Source organism: Triplophysa rosa, linkage group LG19 (assembly GCF_024868665.1).
Source record: "Triplophysa rosa linkage group LG19, Trosa_1v2, whole genome shotgun sequence".
Taxonomy (NCBI): Eukaryota; Metazoa; Chordata; class Actinopteri; order Cypriniformes; family Nemacheilidae; genus Triplophysa; species Triplophysa rosa.
The window spans coordinates 10,010,968-10,033,318 of record NC_079908.1 but is presented as its reverse complement, the minus strand read 5'-3'; the positions used below and the strand labels follow the sequence as shown (position 1 = coordinate 10,033,318).

General features: G+C 38.9%; 1 protein-coding gene across 3 annotated transcripts; it reads right to left on the bottom strand.

The window, feature by feature from the left end:
- Positions 1 to 593: 593 nt before the first annotated feature.
- Positions 594 to 22,351, bottom strand: cxxc5a (CXXC finger protein 5a). Of its 3 annotated transcripts, none has more exons than XM_057360473.1 (3): positions 21,956 to 22,351; positions 11,371 to 12,417; positions 594 to 1,899 (listed from the first exon to the last, which is right to left on the bottom strand). In XM_057360473.1, the coding sequence occupies exons 2-3, from the start codon at positions 12,190 to 12,192 to the stop codon at positions 1,858 to 1,860; spliced, it is 864 nt and encodes a 287-aa protein (XP_057216456.1). In that variant the 5' UTR covers positions 12,193 to 12,417; positions 21,956 to 22,351; the 3' UTR covers positions 594 to 1,857. The 3 variants fall into 3 exon arrangements, with proteins under 3 accessions (XP_057216456.1, XP_057216454.1, XP_057216455.1); XM_057360471.1 differs by having other exon boundaries at positions 594 to 1,902; positions 21,956 to 22,350; XM_057360472.1 differs by lacking the exon at positions 21,956 to 22,351 and adding an exon at positions 21,727 to 21,932 and having other exon boundaries at positions 594 to 1,902.

Below are 22,351 nucleotides of genomic sequence, written 5' to 3'. Positions count from 1 at the left end.
GGGAGGGACTTTATTATTTTAGAGCATTTGATTGGAGAAAAACCTGTATAGTGCAGGATGAGTCATCTATATTTTCTATTTTAAAATCATATCTTTAAAGGTTCTTTTTGCATATGATAGCATGCAGATTATAGGTTATGGACTAAAAGCCACACAACTCTAACTTCACACCAAACCTCTCAAATGATCAGTAGTGTGTGTCCATCTTTGAGTGTACATCTCAAAGCCACCAAATTCACAATGTAGCCTGCACACGTCTTTGTGGTGTTCTGCTGCCAAAACAGCCTTCACTCTCATTTACGTTACAGCTGATTAGCTCTCAGAGACGCTCCGTCAGAGACATTGGCTGAGTATCAATAATTCATTGCCTTTTAATTGTGTTTTTTACCTTTAAATGTCAGTCTGTACTTTAGGAAGGAATGCAAGTGATATTAAAGATCAGCGGGCCACAGAAGCACATTGTTCCCAAGTCTCTTAATTGTTATACTTGTACTACAGAAAGTTTCTATAGACATCATGTGGGCATCAAATTGTTCATGCAAAAAGTGAAGCAAAGGAATCAAAGATAAAATGCATCGCATCTCAAAACAACACCTTGTCCCGTTTCTTTTATTTTACCATTTGAATTGAAAAGGGAACAACCGGATTTTGCGAGCAATTCCAAAGGCTTTTTTTTGTAAATTTGTTTCCTAAAAAAACATGCAAATAGAGACGTCAGACCTGTAAATCTTTGACACAAATACATGCATTTGTTTTTATTCACAAAACCAGCCCATAGTTCTAATCCAATACAAACATTGCTGTGTTTTTTAAAAGATGTAGCTACCGGCAAAACGAAAACAAAATAAAAAAATGATTTCTTTCAGTGCGTTTGGTTGAGCCGAGCGAGTGCTTGTCTCCAAATGCTGTGGAGGGCTCTGAAAAAATTCAGACCAGTACATTGAGAACAATACTGTGACACTTGGTAATATAACGCAACATCACGAGACGTAACACATGGTTATGGAACGTGATATAACGTCATATTACACGGTGTGATATGATGCAATCTGACAATATAACACAAGGCTGTCAGTACAGTAAAACAAGCTGAAATGTTTGGAGCCTCCAGTAGTAACATACAGAAACAATGGCAATTTTACGTTTCAATATACCGTTTTTCACGATGCATATTTGTTCTTTCCAATTATTCAGAAAACTGGATTCATAGATTTTGGAATCTTTACTTTTCCCTTCAAAGACAAACACTGATCAGTTTTCAAAACTATAATTTTAAATCAAACTTAAAAAAGGAAACAATCATAAAATACAGTTTTTTTAAGTAAGAGCAATGGTCCTAAATTACAATAGTGCTTGCCATTAGCCACTAATCTTAAAATATAGCCGTAAAATTTACATTCTCTACACAAGTACTGTTTCTTTCCACACATGAACAACATTAACACCAAACACAGAAATTCAGTTGATTGTCCACACTCAGTCCGTCATTCCTGTTTGTCAATGCACAGTTCCATGTCTAAGCCACAGAAAAAAATCTGCTGGAAAAAAGGGACAAAAGGTACCAAAATGGAAACATATAAAAGGGAATGAAAGTTGCCATAGATACTTTTTATTTATGTTTAATTTTTGGTTCAAGGAATAAGTAGGTGCATCCATTACTCGTTTGATTCTTTTTGTCTTGTTGCTTTATTGTTCTGTATCTTGTGATGAAGTTTTTTTCTCATAGTTGTCTTGCGTTTCTCTTTTTTTTCCACGTAGTTTGTGTTTGTCAGCCAGTGTTGGCGCTGAGATGATCCAAGCTAGAGTTGGCATTGCACTTGATGGCAGAGCTTTGGGTGGAGGTCAGAGGTCACAGTCCTACTGGAACCACCGGAATGCTGCGCCCGTCGGCAGCATCACCTTCTTACAGAAAGAAAAAGAGAAATGGAGACAGAAAAATGGCACACAGTTAGGAGAGCAAAAACATAATACACATACACATGGACCTACAAGAAGTATTTCTATTCAGTAGGTTTTAGGGCTGTACAATTAATCATAATTAATCACAATCATCCAGCGATTACAAAAACAAAATAATCGTGATGAAACGATTATAGTGCAGCATTTCATTTTGCAGGGATCTACAGGGGTGCAGCTTTTTTACATTTATTTGTATTTATTGTTCAGTTGAATTCAAGTAAAAAAAGAGTTATTTATTTTTTATGTTGTGTCAAAAGTCAGTAATTATGTTACATAATTGTGATCTCAATACTAAAATACAAAATAATCAAGATTATGATTTTTGTCATAATCGAACAGCCCTAGTAGGTTTTAATAGACAGTAAAACATACAACATAAACTAGAATGTCAAAAACATTGTCTAAAGATCTAAAACATATGCCCTATATACATGTAAAACATTAGGTATGTCTATAAAAAAAAGTTAACTTATGATATTTTGGTGATTAAACTTAACATGTAAATAATAAGTACAAAAAAAGCTTATTTTAGTTGACTAAAATTTAAACTTTGAAAACGTTTCTGTTCATTGAAATCAAATAACACATTGGCCTAAACATTTTTAAAAAATACAATTTCACCTCAGAAATAAACTGAAATACGTTTAAAGCACTAAAATTATAATAATTAACAAAAAATAAAATAAAAATTAATTAATTTGATATAACAAAATAAAAAATTAACAAATAAATAATAAAATGACAAAGCATTTAGCACAAAATTGCTAAAGCTACAATAATAAATCTGTGTCTGAGAAAAACCTTTTTAAACTCAAGTCATTTAAATTGTTTGTATGCTGAATTTAATCTTCATAATAATTTAATAAATTCAATATTTGTGTGTCTCAATAGGTGTACACACAGTATGTAAAACTGTTCACCTAGCTTAACTCGTACACCGTGATGCTCACAAGGTCATGGGTTCAATTCCCAGGAAACACATCCTGATATGTATATTCCTTCCAGCTGTAAATTGCTTTGAATAAAAGTGCCAAATGTATAACTGCTGTGTCTGCTGTGTGGTGTAGATATTGTCAATACATTGATATTCTATCTCTATTGTACCGAAATATGATATTGTTCAGAAATATACGTGCTACAAATAATGACAGTCTACTATCCACAAACATATTTAGAAATATCACATCAAACATAAACCAGCACATTCCGTGATTTTTGTGTTTTGCGTCCTTCCTCCTCCAGCTCTTCTCTTCACACGAGTGATTCATTTAATTCCTTCTTTCCTGCCCTGTTCTCTCTGTCCCTCTATATCCCCCCCCCTTCCCTCCAGCCATGGGCCATGGCCCTGGCTCCACGCGAAACTCGATATGCCACATTCATTATTTAGTCACCACGTAGTCACGTCCAGAGCCCACCGCACTGCTCTCGCCAGTAACTCATTTTCTCTTCTCAAATCTCAATGTCTCCTTCTTTCTCTCTGTGTTCTTTCTTTGCGGGACTCAGGTGGGCTCAGAGACCAGACCAGGTGATGGAAAACAAGTAGCAGGATGACCCAGCTTCAAGACTGAGCGAGGGGAACTCAAGCATTGCTAGAGAGAGGTAACGCTTCCCCCCTCTGCGCAACGCTACTGCGGCACAGAATCTCACACATTCACCAGCTCTGGACCGAGCCATGGGCGGCAAACACATCCCCACTCACATGATCAAACATGCTTCAGCCCACACACATATACTTGATATACTGTAATATCATTCAATCAATCCTGAAGGACTGAAATATACAGTAGCTTTAACTTTTGGAACGATCAAACACAGAAATACAGCTACAGTGATCTCAGGACAACAGCTGTATAACGTTAGATGTTACTAGTCTGTGATGTTATCACTTTAATGGATGGCACATCCTAATCATAGTGTAAATCATGGTAACAGGAGTATTTTAACCTTTTGGATGGGACACCAGATTTTCAAAGGTCATTATTCTTTGTTTTGGATGGTGCACAGTCTTTATTATTGGACAGGTTACTTCAACAAAGGGCAATATTTATCTACAGAGTAAGGGTGTGTTCACATATGCCATGTATGGACCTAACAAGTGGACCGAGACTGCTGAAAAGATGAATCTCTGTCCACTTTCAAACGAACTCTGGAGTGGTTCGATTGAAATATAAACGCAACACGGACCAAAGGCATCGAACCGAACCAAAAACAGGAAGTGATAACAATATACAACCCAAAAATCAAGTGATTTGGTAATATGAAAGGAGTGTTTATTAGATCTTGCTTGCACATGTAATGGAGGAATTCCTGACACCGTTTTGACTGCTTTAAACACTTCGCGAGATCTTCGCAAATTACCGGCATACTTAAAATCCCCTCATATGCGCAGGCATACACTGAGCATGTATAACCCAGCACACAGCATTGTTTTGGATGTCCAGTAAGTTCCGTTTTAAAATATAAATAATAAAAGCTGTCCAATCACGTTGCGTTAGGTTCGCTATCTTTAGGTTTAATGTCTGAACGCTAAGCAAACCAGGACTCATTTTATTTTTTAGTTTTTTGGTCCGGACCAAACTAACCAAAAGAACCAAACTACAAATATGAACGATATACCTAAGAATATACCTCAGTTCCAACACCTGGTGAACTTCCAACCTGGACACCATTTGAAGACATTACAGAAGACATCATTTATTTGCCCTCAAGTCATGTCAAACCTGTAGGACTTTCTTTCTTCTGCAGAACACAAAAGAAGATATTTTGAAGAACCTTGTAACCAGACCACATTGGCTCCCATTGACTTCAGTTGTATGGACACAAAACCACTGAGAGCTTTCTTGAAATATCTTCTTTTGGGTTCCTTTTGAACCCCATGAGGGTAAATAAATTAGATTTTTGGGGTAATCTGTGCCTATTAACTACTTTTTAACAAAAATCGGGATTCCATTGGTTCCCTTGAAGGACACAAGACAAGTCTCAAATCATGCTGGGAAAACATGGATCTTTATGTTTTGCATAAACCTATGAAGGCCATGCCGGCATGAGCACATGCTGTCATTAAAGTGAAAAAGGGATATACTGTACCATATGCTAAGAAATTTATGTAAATTCTTCCATAATGTCAAGCTCTATTAGTCAAATGAGTCGAATCTCCATTGCCATTCAATGATAATCTGCTGATAATACACAATGTTCCAAATTTTACTACAGTATGTAGACAGCAGAGAATGAGTTGGGTCATCTGGGTTTTGGAACAGAGCTTGTGTTGTATCTAGTCTGTATATAGCAGCGGCTAAACCTTAAAAGCTTTCCATCCGTAGTGTAGTATCCACATAAAGATACAAAATAAGATTTAAAAGAGACAGTTCACCCAAAATAAAAATTCTGTTATCATTTACTCACCTTCAGATCATTGAAAACCTCTATGATTTTCATTCTTCTGTGGAACACCAAATAAAATATTTTGAGAAATGACTTTTGTGTCTCCTGCTCATGGCTCCTGCTCATGGCTGTTTAGTATAAAGATGTGCAATAGTGCATCAGTCCTATGGACGACTGATATTGTATTATTACTTAAAGAAGCTTTGGAGGGACATTATGAATAACACATCCATTAGCCTTTCATGAAAGAAAATATAAGGTCACAAACAATGACATGATCATTTCTAAATGAATACAACCGTATTAACAACGCACAAAGCTGCACCAATCCATCTACAGACCTAATCCTTCTGTGTCATTTTAACGCCTGAACGAAAATCTGAATGAATACTTATTTCAAACTGCACGCTTGACACAGTTACAAAACAATGCAACAAGCCAACCGCTGACAGCATGTGTAATTCAAAACCAACACTGTGGGTGTGTCTCGCACACGAGCCCCTGAGAACGTAATGGCTGTGAACTTTGCTCCCCGACTACCCTTTCAGAAGTCGACCCCAGGGTGACTGCTACGACACCTGACCCATGACCTCTAACCCTGTATCTGTACAAACAGTGGACACTGACAAGGGGACGGCTTTGCGTGGCTGGCAGCGTGTGTTTCCAAGGTCATCGCTGGTGCGAAAAGTGTCAACAGAAAAATCTTAATCTGTTTATTGATTTTCCCATGAATAAGTTACCGCTCTGCTGAGCGTTCAGTTTCCTCACAGGGTCACCGGCCTTATATTACTGACTTGTTTGGATGAGAAAGCACAATTTTATGGTTGTAACAATAAAAAACTACAAAAAATATAATATATGAAAAACGATCAAATTATTTAAGATGTATTATATCTTATGTCTTATATGAGTCAACCTCGCTAAATTAACCAGCTGACAATTTTGTTCCATTCCTAGTAAGAACCATGTGTTTTAAGACTCTCTGTTTTCCAGAAATCACATCACTTCCCTGGTTTGCCTGTTTATGACCTCACTGTGGTCTTCCAGTATACATGAGATGATGTCTATAAAGTCATATCGTGACTTTCTATTAGGTCATACGATGACTGCCATCCCTGATGTGCCTGTTGCTTTGCTTCTTTTTATGTATCTGCTGTACGCTGCCCAGCATCACCTATATCTCTGCTGTAACTGTGTGAATGTGTGTGTGTCACGGTGTAAGTTAGAGGTGCAGTGTGACAGCTTCCCTCTCTGTCTGCATACCAAGAAGAGACAATCTCCATCTTCCAGAAAACTGATAACTGATAACACCATCATCTCAAATCAATCCTTTAGCTCTAATGCCGGTGTCATGACATCCAAATTAGAACAAAACACAAATAACTATGGTTTGTACATACATTAGAGCCACTATACACTTTCTTATGCTATTTTATATTATAAATATTAATAACATATTAATAAATAATATATTATTAACAGTTTGTTTTAAAAAAAATTGCTGTCACATCATAAGACACTTGTGGTGTATTTGTTAACTTCGCAAAAGCAAAATAACCTACAATATTAAAATATTTATCTGCCAATCGGGTAAGTTAACAAACTTGAATCAAGTACTTAATAATAATAATAAAGTACTTAATTTATCTTAGGTATTTTGTTCTCAAGTAAATTCTTAATTAATAAATATTTAGATATTTTCACTGGAAAACAAGACAAAAATATAAAAACATTTTGCAGTTGAAACCTAACTCAATCCCTTTATAAACGATTTTTCACTGTTAAAATTAAGACAAATTAAGTCTTGTCAAGTTTTGCTAACTTCTGGAAGAATTTTGTCCCCAGAGTATTGCTAGACAAATTCACACAAACACACGCGAGTGCTTGTGTGTACAAACAGTTTTCAACACCAGATGCTAACTTGCATAATACATACACACAAGCTAGCAGTTAATGTCCACGTGTAAAATATACAAGTTAATAAACATTTATAATAAAACAAATCTGACATCCATCGTCATTTACAACACATGATCCAAGACTCACAAAACTTGTAAAATCAAACAATTCTCACAGTATTTGTATTTATACTTAAGCCAACAAACACTCATTTGTGTGCAGTACCGCTAAAATAAACAAACACACAAGTAAAACGACACTATCTGATGACTAATATGCCCGTGCTCCTCTATTTCCATTCAAACGCAAGCTTCCCAAAATAATTCCTCACATCTCCTGTCAGTGAGGTGTGAGGTGGCAAAGGCCTTGATGGTCTGCACGCTAACCCCCCACTCCCCCCGCCTTTGTTTTTATGGCCTGCTCTGAGATGCCAGTAATGCACCGTGAACGCTGCAAACAGCCTGGTACCGCAAGATCGCTCCCTCCGTTTCACAAACACCCTCTTTAAAACACGTACACAGACGTGACGTGACTTTACTTATCATAAACATAAATATACACAAACACAATACAACTGTCACAAACTTTAATATAAGTTTACTTTCTTCTTTACTACATTAAAGTGATAGTTCATCCAAAAATGAAAATTCTGTCATCATTTACTCACCCTCTTGTCATTTCAAACCTGTATAACTTTCTTTGATCAGCAGAACGCAAAAGAAGATATTTTGAAAAATGTTGTTACCTGGGTCCCATTCACTTGCATTGGTCTTGTGTCCATGCAATAGAAGTGAATGGGTGCCGGCAGAGTTCGGTTACCGACTTTCTTTAAAATACCTTCTTTTATGGTCTGAGAAAAAAGAAAGTCATACAGGTTTGGATTGATAAGGGGGTGAGTAAATGATGACAGCATTTTCATTTTTGGGTGAACTATCCCTTCTTGGTCAATCTTGGTCAAGAAACATCAAGTTTGAATGTTTATACTTCTCATTATCATATTCACTACTTATTATTATAAGAACATGGAGTCCTATCCACAGAACCCAGCAACAAACAGGCTAAGTGATTTATCATTCACCTTTCAAAACAGCTGGTGCTTTTGCTTAGTATGCAGATTTGAAGGGTAAAGGTCAATATTGATGTTTAAACTCTGCTGGAATATCTTGTTTAAGTTTTGGAAAATATACTAGCTGTTTTCTGGCTGGTCTAAGCTAGTCATTCGTTGTTTTTTGCATTAAGCCGATATGACCAGCTGGTTAATAGTTGGTTGCCCATCTTGGACCAGCTAGAAACTATCCAAAAACATCAAGCAACACAACTTCAAACGTGCATTCAGAAATTCACTCACAAGACAAATATGAATCGATATGTTGTGCTCTGTTTGGTTTTCACAGTACTCCTTCAACTCCACCAAGTAGCAATAAAACAGCAGTTGTAGTCTATTATGTACTACATCATAGTAGGCGCTCGAATTAACATCTATTTAAGAAACCATAAAACGGCGGAGCTTTATGTTTAAGGCACATTGTAATCACCAGGAATCCCTGAGACGCCATCAGACACGACCTTGTTTGACTTCCCACTGACCGGACAGCTTGGGCAGAAGACGTGCGGAGGAATTATCAGACCTTTTTTAATGACTAAAATGCTAGTGATACGACATAACCCAGACTTTATTCTAACAGACGCCGTTATAATAATTATTCTGTAAACAGTAAACAAAACCACAAAGATTTCTTTCATAGGTTTTATTTGAACGTGAAAGTCATTAAAATGGACAAAACCGTTTTATTATTAAATACAGCACATACCAATTGTAAGGAAGCATTTGTACCTTCAAACTAATTAAATAATTTGACTCATTTCATAAGTCAGGAGAGACTAATGCATAGTTAGGCACAGACACAAGAAGACAGTGTTCCACCAGACACGGAGAGAAAAGCTACAATAACTGGTAACACAAATGAGCAGATTGTTCTCTGGAACTGTTTTTTACAGCCGGACAGCACAAGGATACAGGCCGCACTCTAAGTTCTCCACAGATCAATTCATGTCAAAATCTACTATTAAAGGTCCAGTGTGTAATTGTTTTGGAGGATTGACAGAAATGCAATATAATATACATAACTATTTCTTCAGACATATACAAAGACCTTACATAATGAAGCGTTATGTTTTTATTACCTTAGAATGAGCTATTTCTATCTACATACACCGCGGGTCCCATTACATGGAATTCACCATGTTGTTTCTACAGTAGCCCTAAACGGAGCGTGTTTCGTAAATACATTATCTCCTTCGGCAAAGAAGCGAAAATGTGTCGACATGTCTGCCGCCGTAGTGCTTTGAAATTGAGGGGGGAGGGGTGGAGTGAGCCGTTGGTTGCAATCAAGCGGCAACCTTCTGATCTCTCTCGTGAAGCCAACACGGAAGTGACTTAAACTGCAATTCATCAACTGGCCGCTAGAGACTGGCTTCAGAAGAGAGCAGAATCTCATTGAGCCCCATGTTAAAATGCCCAACTTTACAGCCTGGTACAAAAAAATGATTTTGGTCTATATAGCTAATTTTGCCCTTCATGACAACTGTGAGGGGGGTGAATTTTTTTATAACTAATCCGTTTAAAATTCTGCATTATTAAGGGCGTGGCCACTTGAGTGACAAGTGGCTTCAGCAACCAGGCACCTCAGCTCCAACCACGTCCCGCCTCTTTCCCATTTTCGATTATCCGGGAGTGACGCGCTGCTACGATGGTGATGGCCAGCTTCTCCCACTGAAGGCTTCAAAATAGCTCCTCAGAAACCTACGGGCGATGTCACTGACACTACGTCCATGTTTTATACAGTCTATGGTTGCAATTCGCAACCTCACTGCTAAATTTCATTCACTGGACCTTAAAAACTTTAAGGAATTGCTTAGTTTCCAGGAAAATATTATTATAAATTCATTCATTTTTGCAGGTGTTAAGAGATGCAGGTCTAAACTATTTTACAACCAAAACAATATGGTGAAGTCATACTAAGATATCAAAATATTAATATAATAATGTAATGCTGTGTAATGTGAATAATAACAAGGATATACTGTAACTGGCAGGCTATTTACAAATAAAGATTCAGTTTAAATGAGCTTAAACTTTCTAAAGCTAAATTCCGAAATGTCTTTCAAGTCATTATGTATTGGAACCCATTCACAACCATAATGCTAAAAAATGTAGCCTGTGTAAGATATTTTTATCTATTTTGAATTAATTGTCTCTTATTTGAAATAACAGGCATTACACACAGTACCAAACCTAAACTGATCTTTGCTAAAACAATATCTGAACAGCTAACATCATCAAAAGGACAGTCATGTCAGATGAAGGACAAATATTTTCTTTGGAAGAACCTGCTACAAATCATTCAAAATACCTAGAACGTGCATTCAGAAAGTAAATGGTCTATTTTGATTTCATCTTGACGTGACTCTATGAAAAATAATCATGGGCATTTGTACTATCAAAACAACTTGGGATGACCTCAGTAAGAAGTTTGGAAGACCATGAGCCCAAATTGCTCAGAGGGAGGAGGGGGTGGACCATTCGTCACTGACACCTGGCGCTCCAGATGACAGCCCTGTTGCCAGATGGATAATATCGTACATAAACACGAAAATACACACATATGTACAAACCATGCTCCCTAAAAGACACCAATGGTCCGATATACCCACGGATGGAACCACTCCGGCACTTGAACTTTCACATAAAACTGACCCTAATAATACAGAGACTTATAAAGGGGTCATCATGTCTCTGAGGATAGTCCTAGCAGTGTCACAGAAGCAGGATGCGAGAGGAGTGACGTGATCCCGCAGTGGGGGGCAGATTAGAACGAACCCTATGGCATTTGTCTGGCCGTATCTCCCTCCCCCACTACCTCCAGTGCCACCTGTCACCCCGTAGCCTCATCTCCCGACCTAACCCTTGTCCACAAGGCCATTACAAATAAAGTCATCCGAATTTGAAATTACGTAAGGTTATCTCTCATTTCATGTCATTATTGCATAATCCTACTAGTCAACTAATGGAATTCATTCATAACAAAAGTATTTGCCAAAAGGTCACAGAGTCTCAGTATCGTTTACCTCCAGTGCAGCAGACGGTTTCTTCTTGAGCTCCTCACACTTGCGGAACTTGCAGATCTGGTGGCCCGTCTTGCGGTTCCGGCAACTGCTGCACTGCTCGCAGTTAATCCTGCGCCGACAAGGTGGGCACATGCCGCAGCGTTTTCTTTTCTTCTTCCCGGAGCTAATGGCGGAGGCCAGCTCGCTTTGCACTGGGTACTCCCCTGTCAAGCCGGCCATGTGCAGTGCACTGTCAGCGAGGAAGACTCCGGCAGGCGTCATGATGAAGAGCCCCGGATTGAAGGGAAAGCCTCCGCTCACGCCGTACGGGAAGTCTGTGTGGCCCCCCACTGTGTCGGCCACCGACGCCCCCTCCAGGTCAACCGTACCCACCTCGACCCCCCCCCCGCCCACGCCCACTCCCATTCCACCTGGGAGAAGCATGTGCTCCATGCCTGCCCGCTTAAGCAGCGCAGCTGCCTGGGCAAAGTGCAACAGGCCATTCTGTCCCTCCAACACCTGCTCCAGGGTCCGGTCCAGCTTGCTCGACACCAAGGCCGAGGCAGAGGGCTGTTGTTGCTGCTGCGGCTGAGCAGGCTGGGGTTTGGCCGCGTGGCTCTTAGCGTGGCCGTTGTGTTTCAGTCCATTGGCAGTCTGCGGACACGCGGCAGTGTACTGCGAGAGGGTGCGAGACCTCTTCAGGCTCTTGCTGAGAGGCTCGCTGATGATGCCGCTGCGATTGCGTCGTTCCACGACAGGGCTGTCCTCCCTGCAGCTGCGCTTGTCCTGGTCCTCGTCCTGAGCCTTGGGTGTCCGGCTGCCCTCCGGCTGTCCGCCAGACATGGTCCAGCCCCGGGGTGTGTGCGTGGGAGGGAGGGACGGGGTTGGGGAGGGGACGGGGGCTGGCAAGGGAGGAGCCAGGCAGCGCTTATGATCCGCTCAGTACCCAGGTGAGGGTGGAGCCTCCCCTTAACGTGCAAAATGGCCGGCCAATGGCAGGCTGACCCTCAACGCCGTTCGCTCTAGAATTCAGCCCTCGTCCACATCTTTCCACCAGCAACCTGTAAACTGAGACACAAAGACAGAGAGAGGAAGAAGGATGTTTAAAATCTTCTAAAGATTAAAAGAGACCTCGACAACTAAAAGGCAGTGACTGAGAACGCCGAGCAGCAATTGGAGCCTTTACTTCGCATGGCTCAAACATTTTATTGAGTGCTGTACTGATGCCCCTACTGTGCCTGAGAAATCAATATGTACATTTATCTTCAAACGCCATGTTAAAAGAATAAAGCAAAAACATGAGAGAAGTGAACTGCAGCGTAGCCAGACATCCTGACTAAAACACTATGAATAATAGAGAAACTACACCATATAATCATGTTTATACGCAATTAGCAGTTTTCCACGGCAAATTGGTTTACTTTTCAGAAAAACATGGTTTACTGTTTCTGCAAAAAAACACCCCACTCAGAGTAAAGCAGCCATTAGAAAACATGCTTGATTACAGGAAACAATAACCTGTTTTTTAATCATATTATAGGCCCTGTTTACTCTCAAAACTTGTCTCAGGTGATCCAAGCACAAGTGGCCAAGAGAGACATACTGCCAGATCACATCTCAACTGTTTCTTTGGACAATGATCATGTGCAAACTTTTGCTCAAGTCTCTCACGTCTCCGATATTTCACCAAAAGATAAAAGAAATCTGACATTAAAGCAAAAATTGAGCATTTAAAAATGTCTCCAAAATTAATCCAAAACCATACCATTTCAGCTATGCAATCTACTTTAAATCTATAGTTCCATACTTCATTTGTAATTTTTAAACTGTGCTCAGGTTTCAAACCATGGGTCTGTCATTCGTAATGACATGCTAATTAGGCACTTAACTGTATTATATGAACTTTTGATGAGTTCCACATGATTTGTCACTAAAGGTGTTGATATTGATATCAGGCATACTAAAAAGTATTGGATAATATATGTACAATATCCACTTTTTTTCCATCAGAACGTACATACTTAATTTAATATTATTTATATAATGTATACAGTATGTATATATGTATATTCATATAATGTATGTACTGTATATACAGTGTTTTTATGGGACACATCATCACAGATAATGCAATGTGTTTCAATGTGTTTTTAACCATCTTTTTGTATGGCTTGAGTGATCCAAATGTTTTGGATTTAAACCTGTAGAGCGCTCTCCACTTAGACTTCTTTAAAGGGTCAGTTCACCCAAAAATAAAAAATATACTCAATAAATATACATTTATCTATTAAAAAAATTATAAATACATAAATACAATGTCGCTCAAAACCTGTATACGACTCTTTGTTCTATGAAACACAAAAGAAGATATTTTGAGAAATATCTCTGTGGTTTTGTGTCCATGCAATGAAAGTCAATGCGGACCAGTGTTGTTTGGACACCATTTTCAAATTCAAATCTTCAAAATTTTCTTTTGTGTTCTGCAGAAGAAAGAAAGTCATAGGGGTTTGGAATGACATGAAGGTGAGAAAATAGAAGAATTTTAGCTTTAGGGTGAACTATGTCTTTAATACTAGGTGTAAACAGAATCAATAAATAATAGAAAACCTGTTTGCCATTCCGTCATTGGCAAGAACAAGTCACAGACTTCCTAAATGTGTGATGTCACCTATGCAGCCATAACCCACATCTCTGTCCATAGAGAGTATGTATGCATGTCTTACTGTTAATGTGACACTCTGAACTTATCTGAACAGTGAATATCATGAAGACATAATAAGACATGTTGTCAATCATGTAGTGAATCATGAAACACAACAGAACACCAGTAATTGAGTAGACACTTGATATTACGAAGGAATCCAAACCCAACTCTCATTGTTTATTGGTTGCCCCACTCCATCCATTGACAACAGAAACTTCCACAAACACCCACACACATACACAACCCCACTGAGAAACGCTGAGGAAATGGCCGGGCCAGTCCTTATAAGGCAAACAAAGGGCCAGGGAGGGAGGGAGGAGGGGGGTGGCGAGGGGATCTACGCAGTGTGTGGAAATTGGAAGGCCAGAATTAGTGGGAGGTAAAGCTTCAAAGGCAGGAGCGCAGCCCCCGCTTTCTCCCCGGCTCAGGGGTCTGTGGCGCCAGCGGACCACAGCCAGCCTCTCTCTCTCTCTCTCTCTCTCTCTCTCAAACCAGGGGCCACACTGCACCAGGCTGCTTTACCTTACGCCTGCCAAACCTTCCCTGCCGCACACATCTCTTGCTGGGACTGTGGAGGCACCCAACCTTCACGTCCCAAAAACAGTGAAATTACACAGCAGCGTTTCTGTATTAGCGGCAATGACTCACTTCCCATCCAAACCTAAAGAGAAAAGCATGTCTCTAACAGACCATGCTAGCCTGCCATGGACAGCCTGTGGTTTCTCTTTTATCCTGGCTTGGAATGGCAATATGGCACATCTCAAATCCGTTCCACTCTTACGGCTGCTGCATCGAGCCAACAGTTGGCCACACACACCAACCGACCAACCCCCTCCTCCTCACGATGTGTTTTAATTAATTATCGACGTGATATTGTCTCATATCCGTGTTGCTCTTTTTTCCCTAAAATTTAAGATATGATGCATAATAATCCAAGACCAACTATAAAAGAGAGATTTATAGCCTGATGTAGTCAAGAGATTTCTGGGAATATTGGTAATGATTTGGAATTTGTTTGGGTAAAACTTAGTTAACTTTAAAAACTTAGTAATAAATAAATAAATAGCCTAATATTAATAATAATAATATACATTAAATAATAATAATAGTATATAAATATGGGGAAATGTATATATAAAAAAGAAAGATAAAACTTAATATTTATTACATGATTTTTTTCATGTTCTATACTGTAAATGTGCATGACAATCATAGCAGAATGTATGTCGCGGTACATGAAACAATAAAGGCTTGGAAACACTGGACTAGGCTAAAACACAGCATTCAGCTATATAGAAGCTGTGTGGCCAGTCCGATGAGGTAAAAAAAGGCAAAAGGCGAGGGACAGGGACAGGTGGCTCAATGTTAGCACTACTTGCTTAATTACTGTTCCCAGAGTAACCATTAGGGTGATGGAAATGGGCCCACAAAATGACTTCGCAAATAAGCCCACTGGACATAAATGAATCGATTTGTTTCCTCTCCCGTCCTGAGAAGTTTCTCAGTTAAGAGAAAATACAGTCACTCGGCTACCCAGTGATCCGGATGTTATTTGTGGTAATATGCAGCCATCGATCTCATTTCAAATAAAAAGCAAACATCAGCCCGTTCTCCATCTCACAGCATGCGTCGGTTACTAAGAATTGTCAGTTCATTGTAGTTTGCTCCTATGGTAGAGAGTAAATTTGTATGTCAGTGACATCATTTCCTAATTGTCATAGTTACATCAAGTCTACCGTTAGGTAAAGGTTATGGCCGTTTCTCAATTCCAAGAATGCAAAGAACGGTCTTGTGTCCTCATGGAGACCGGTCTTGCGAGGCAGCCTCGGAAGAACGAACTTGTATGGACGCGCCGCGTCGTGACTTCTGGGACTTCAAGCGGGTTCGGTATGTGCGCGAGGCTGCATTCGATGCATCCTTGATATCAAGGACACATCCGGGTACTTTGATGCGTTCTCTGTTCTTGAGTATTGGAACCGGACTTTGGCAGTTATTGGTAACGTAGAGAGAGAACATGAGGACACAAGAGCGCTGAAGAACGCATATTGAGAAACGGCCTATATTTCTGCTCCACTTGAGGCACCAAACAGACAAATCTAACAACATTGGCTCAACCAATGAGAATGAGTTCAGTGCAGGACCATCTGTTTGACAACCAATAGCAGATGGAGGGAATGTGTGAAACTTGTTTGGACACAATCACTATTTTAGTCCTTTTGGTGCCTCCAGCTGCACAAGTCACCATTAAAAGTACGTTCCTGCCTCTGCACCTGAAAAAACTGTATTTAATTGCTAAAATATTTAAATATTACTTATGTCAAAGTCCTCTTCTGCCGGCTTTGAAAACCTCTTAAATTTGTGACACCCACATTCTGTCACTTTTTCACACTATTCCAACACTCCTGTTCATTTAAATCACAGATGTTTCTAATTAAATCACAATTATTGTCATTGCAAACTTCATTCTCCATCTCATTTCTTTGATTATTCCTTGACAGATCACCTTAGATTTCTTTACATCGTATTATACTGTGCATTACATGTGTTTCACAATGTACAAAAGAACAGTGTGTATGTAAAGCAATAGTACAGCATGCTTATGTCATGCTTTCACACCAACACTGATATTTCTGACTCGGGTCAATGTAGAAAATAAAGTTGTCAATTTTCAATTTAATTCAATTTCAATTGTATAACTGCCAAAATGTAAAATAATTTATTTAATTTACACAAGGTGGATACCATTTACATTCGAAGTGTCCGTAAAAATCTCCAAGTCTAAGCTGTATCTATGAACTAATAAAATTTTGGATCCTGTCAGATTTACTGTACAGAGAGTGCTGTCTGTGTGCCTGCGTGTCAAACGTCTTTGCTTCATAGTTTGCACAAGAATTCGCAAAAGACAGAAAGATAAATAACTTTTACTGTACATTTTCAATCTAAACTTTCTAATGAGTTTGGGTCACTACATGCATCACAATAGCCCTAGTTTTTGCCTAAATGAATACAATATAGATTTAGATTTAGATTTAGATTCAATTTATTGTCATTGCACATGTACAAGTACAAGGCAACGAAATGTGACCTCTGCATTTAACCCATCCAGAGAGTAGTGAACACACGTACCCCCGGAGCAGTGGGCAGCTATCACTACAGCGCCCGGGGAAATATACATGCTGTTCTCACATGCAATGTGCCTTAGAGAAAGTCTATCCATCCAAATACTTTAAGGAATTGACCTAAACATCTGGTGTTTCTATTATCAAAACTTTCACATAGAATAACAATGAGAGCAATGATGTAACAGAATTTTCAGTGTTAATGTAAATGTACTGTAAACGAATCAGTGACTGCAAAACCCATACTGATCAATTCTTACACTGAATATGGTGTGGGGGCTTGGGGTTTGAATTTAAGCAAACGTCCATACTGTATAAACAGCGTGGATGACTCAATGTTAAGCATCACAGTGATGCAGTTGTTGCACTGTTCAAGCTCAACTAAAGGATTGAGAACTTTTTACCTAAATATGCGTGGAGGTTTAAGGTGTGTGGACACTACTACAGGCCAAACAATCGCATTCTCTACTCGCAGTAGCACAATACCTCACTTGCAGCTATAAAGACCTCAGCTCAATTAACCCAGCTCCATTCAAAAGCATGGTTATGAATGATTGTAATGCATTGTATTCATTCAAATAAAGCTTGTGTAATCAGACCCTTAACCATGTAATCAGCAGCTCACAAGAGAATAATGAACCATTTATAGCTACGACTCAAAGCTCTATTTTATTAGTTTTGGGGGAAAATCTGACTTTAAAATATTGACAAAAAGTTATGAAATCAGGCGAGTCAATAAATAAACCAGCTGAAACAATAAACAGACCAAAGACAAATCGTTTAAGACTACACCTGTGTTCATTTCTCATCTGTCACAGAATTAGTTCAAATGATGAACGTTTCGTTCATTGGCTGCTTTTGTTTGAAGGGAGTTGCATTTAACACATCATGCACGTAATATATCAGTAGCACATTTTGTGCTCTTTAAAAAACTGAGGGTAGGAGAAATGTGATATATTGCACTGATTTTTTCACACATATAAGGCCAAAATAGTTTTCCTTGCCATATAAATTAAAATAGAAATATCTTCACTTTGAAATTATTCAGAGATGTTAACTAGAATGTACTTATAGTGCAAACAAAATGATCACTGTATGTGTTTTACATTTACATTTGTTTATTTAACAAACAGTTTTATTCAAAGTGACTTACAAATAAGGGAGCACATTTAAATATACTGTATGTATTTAGCTTCAATACTTAAGGTGATATTTGGAGGAACTTTTCTAAAAATCTTTGGAACTGAAGACAGAAAGTGATATACATCTGGGATGGCATGAGGGTACTGCAAGTATTTAAAAACATAAAAGCTGTGTGTGATTAGATAGTTAATTTTTTTAATCGATTGACAGCACTAAAATAAACAAAATGTTAAACAAAATAAACAGTGTATGATTAATTTCACTATACGTGTGCGATTAATCACAATTATTTTTTTTAAATCTATTAACAGCCCTAGTTATAATATGAATTAATTAATACATTATTATTCATTTACTTGTTTATTTCAGTTTTCTGGCCTGTTTTCTTGCAGCACGTAAGAAACCTCTGACAAAACATATCTGATCAATTTGGCTCTCAGTTACTGCACCTCTTAACGCTTCATAATCAATCATGTTTGACTGCTTAGAGGTGACATTACCTCATATGATGTAAAAAAAGAGTATAATGAAGTGATATTTAATATAAACAGATCTTTCCCTAAAGCAGTAATTAGGTTACATAAAATACAATTTTCAAATTTGTGGCAAATACAAGGCACAAGGCTAATTTAAGTATATTATTCTTTGATCTAAGGAAACAAATGACTAATAACAGTGACCTTGGTGACTTGGAATGACCTGACTTGGAGTTTCAGAGAGCGATCGAGAAACATATAGCTGAACGGAATGAAGCATTACCACTTACCCACAAGATGCGAAAAATACATAATTTCTTTATTTAAATTACAATTAGTCTTAAATGGTACAATTAAATTTTTTAGGTCAAATTATTACAATTATTTGAGTTCACAGAATAAAGCCAGTGACAGTATTTTGGTGTTCAGCTACACAGCTGCAGCTAAACAAAGTGTTGACAAACCAAAGGGAACTTTTGGAAACACTAGTTTCCGATGTTGACTAGCAAATAAGGTCATTAACATTATCTTTGGTCTAAAAGGTGTGCAGGATATTATCAATTACTGAAGAGCGCATACTTGTTCAAGTTTGACCAGCTAAAACTGTAATGTTCTGATCAATTTAGCAAATCTGTCACTAAGAAATAAAACTAGGCTGGAGTCAAAATAATTGCATGCTTATCATATGTATTTTCAATAAATCTGATAATAATGATTTGATCAGTATGTATAACATCAATGGCTGGGTGCTATGAGAAAAATGAGAATACTGAGGGTCTAATCGCTGCAACAGACACTTTCAGCGGTTAATGTACTAAGTACAGAATAATAGCTGCAAAAAGATGCCTCTAGAGACTTTTAAGTGATATCACTCTTATGTCAGGTAATGGGGGATTAACAAACAGTAAATGGAGAGAATGGTTCGAAAACGTTAAGCTTTTTTCCTACAAATCCCTAAAAATATCTAAATCATAAAATACTTATGTGGAAATTGTTTTTATGCTGCAATAACAATGTGGTTTTCAACAAGGCAAATTACAATTCTGCTATCCTAATTTATGTTGGTTCGATACAGAAGTTGAATCTGACTTGCTCAAAACTTGAAAAAAAAACAGTGTCTACTGTGGATTAAAACATTATAGTTAACTGACAAATGTATTTATTTACGCATATTTAGGTCGCAAGGCCTCTAATGGTAATGTCATGTGAAGCTGTTTGAAATGAGAGCGCGTGCCTCCTCCCCGGAGACAAGCACGCGACTAATTGGTCCTCCCCTACTGAATGACGAGCTAAAACAGACAGTCCTGCTGTGAACAACAGCTTCAAACAATATATAAATTTACTCTATATCTCGTCCGAACCTGGAAAACAGCACACAAAGTCATCAACAGCACACATTTTACAATTCTATAAAATTTGTATTTTATTAAAGAATACATTATAACCAAATTGAAATGTTTAATTTGTAATCTATTTTACAGTCGTCATACAAATTTGGAACAGTTATAAAATAAACTTACAACAAATGTTAAATAATGTAGGAGGCATTTGCTAAATCCTGCCACAGAACAGCAGAAGCCTTTAACAGGAGAAAAAATTCACTGTGAGGTTGCTTCGCAACGTCACGCAGGCAGATATCGAGTAATTCAGGTAATGCGGACTCCAACGTAACATCTCGCCCTAGACACGCACGCAGCGCACCACGCACACGCACACGCACACACACACGTCTGGTTTACTATCTCCGTGGGGACAGTCCATAGGCGTAATGTTTTTTATACTGTACAAACTGTATATTTTATCCCCTATCTCTAAACCATAGAAAACTTTTTAGATTTAAAAAATATATTGTTCTGTACAATTTATAAGCTTTTTTGCCCATGGGGACCTCAATTTTGCTCCCCACGGGGACACGAGTCCCCATGTGTTGGTGTGCGTTCAGGTTTAGGTCCCCACCGAGATATAAAAACATGTCCAAACACACACACACCTATCTGACGCTTTCTGCCCTCCCTCCTTCTCTCACACACACGCAAGTGCTAACGAACAGATTCACGCACGAGATCCAGGGCGCGCAAATCCCGACAATAATTTACATTTTCAGACATCGTGCAGCCAGACTTTGCCGGACGGCGTCTCGAGCATTTGCATAGCTCAAAGTTAAACGCGCGTCAAAACTTCTCCAACTCTTGCCGTCACGGTGACAAGTTAATGACTGGCAATCACACAAACAGTGCGTTCATGAGAGACGCGCGCTGTCGCTCGTGGACTGCAGCAGTAAATGCATGCGCGCTCTCCGCGGCGCTTCAACGGGGACATCAGCCTGATAATATCCTCTCAGCGAACAATGAAGCGTACATTTCTCCCTAATCCCACCCCGACGAGTTGCACAAATCATCACAAACCACGAGCGACTGAACAGCAAATAAACAATACGGCGACAACCCTTTACATATATTATTGTTGTCGTTGTGAATACACCGTTTCGGCACAACATTTTAACGATAGTTGCGTTATAGTAGGCTAAATCACAGGTGTGCCGCTGCTGGCAGAGCAAAAGTTGCACTCTTATAATATAACGCTCATCAACTACAATACCACCTGTCGTTACATGCTGGAGCAACTATCATAAACGTCACCGGTATCAAAGCCCAACTACATCATTTTACTAGCAAATATTTCACGAGTGTTAAGTTTCTACTGTCCGTCACACTACTGAAATATGACTATAATTTGTATATTGTGACCATTTTAGCGCGGAATTTGACATCTTTGATTGAATCGGATAAAGAATCGAAGGAATATTACTTCCTGGGAAGCACGTTTATGTTGCCATATAAGAAAAATATACAAAGAACATCTAAAGGTACGAGTCGATAATATCCAGTCGCTAAAAATGTTAATTTCATTTGACGTTAGAGCGGCACAAAAATACCTTTTGTCTAGACTCAATGATCTGAAACCTCGGTCTCTGCGGTGCCAGAATACGGTCTGCAGCAGCGCGATTGAGAACGTACAGCAGAATCATTCTCCCGTTCTCCCAGCCGACAAGATCGTTAGGAAGATGACATCCCAACTTTGAGCAGACTTCAACAAAGTATGATCCCCCCTTTCAATGTATCTGCATATTTGCAAACACTAGCCCCTTTTTTATTCGCACCTACCAAGGCAGATCCGAGCGGAGGGGAGGGCTTCCACTGTCCGAGCGCCCCTTCTCCAAGCATGTCGTAGAGATTGATGTCAAAAAGAAGGGAGAAAAACCTTATTCTACACTTCCAGAAATCATGTAGCCTTCGACCGAGACGAGCGCGTGAGGAAGCGAATAGTAAATTATTGCTAAACGTACTTTCTGGGAAGCTGAGCGTGTGGGCTCACCAACCTTTCGATTCTCGCAATCCCACCTCTACATCCAGAAGAACATGCAAACACATTTCATAGATTTTTGGAGCCTCGCGTAAAAACCGAACTGGACTTTCCGCGCCGCCGCGACGGAGAAAACACAGATAAACAAAGACGTTTAGAGTTACGCAACGTTTCTTTTCGTGGGTGTTAACATGTTG

Excerpts from the sequence above, each read along its gene's own strand:
- cxxc5a (XM_057360471.1), bottom strand. The coding sequence starts at position 12,192 with ATGTCTGGCGGACAGCCGGAGGGCAGCCGGACACCCAAGGCTCAGGAC. Across the intron at positions 1,903-11,370 it reads AACCGTCTGCTGCACTGGAG|AAGGTGATGCTGCCGACGGG; the intron begins GTAAACGATACT and ends TCTTTCTGTAAG.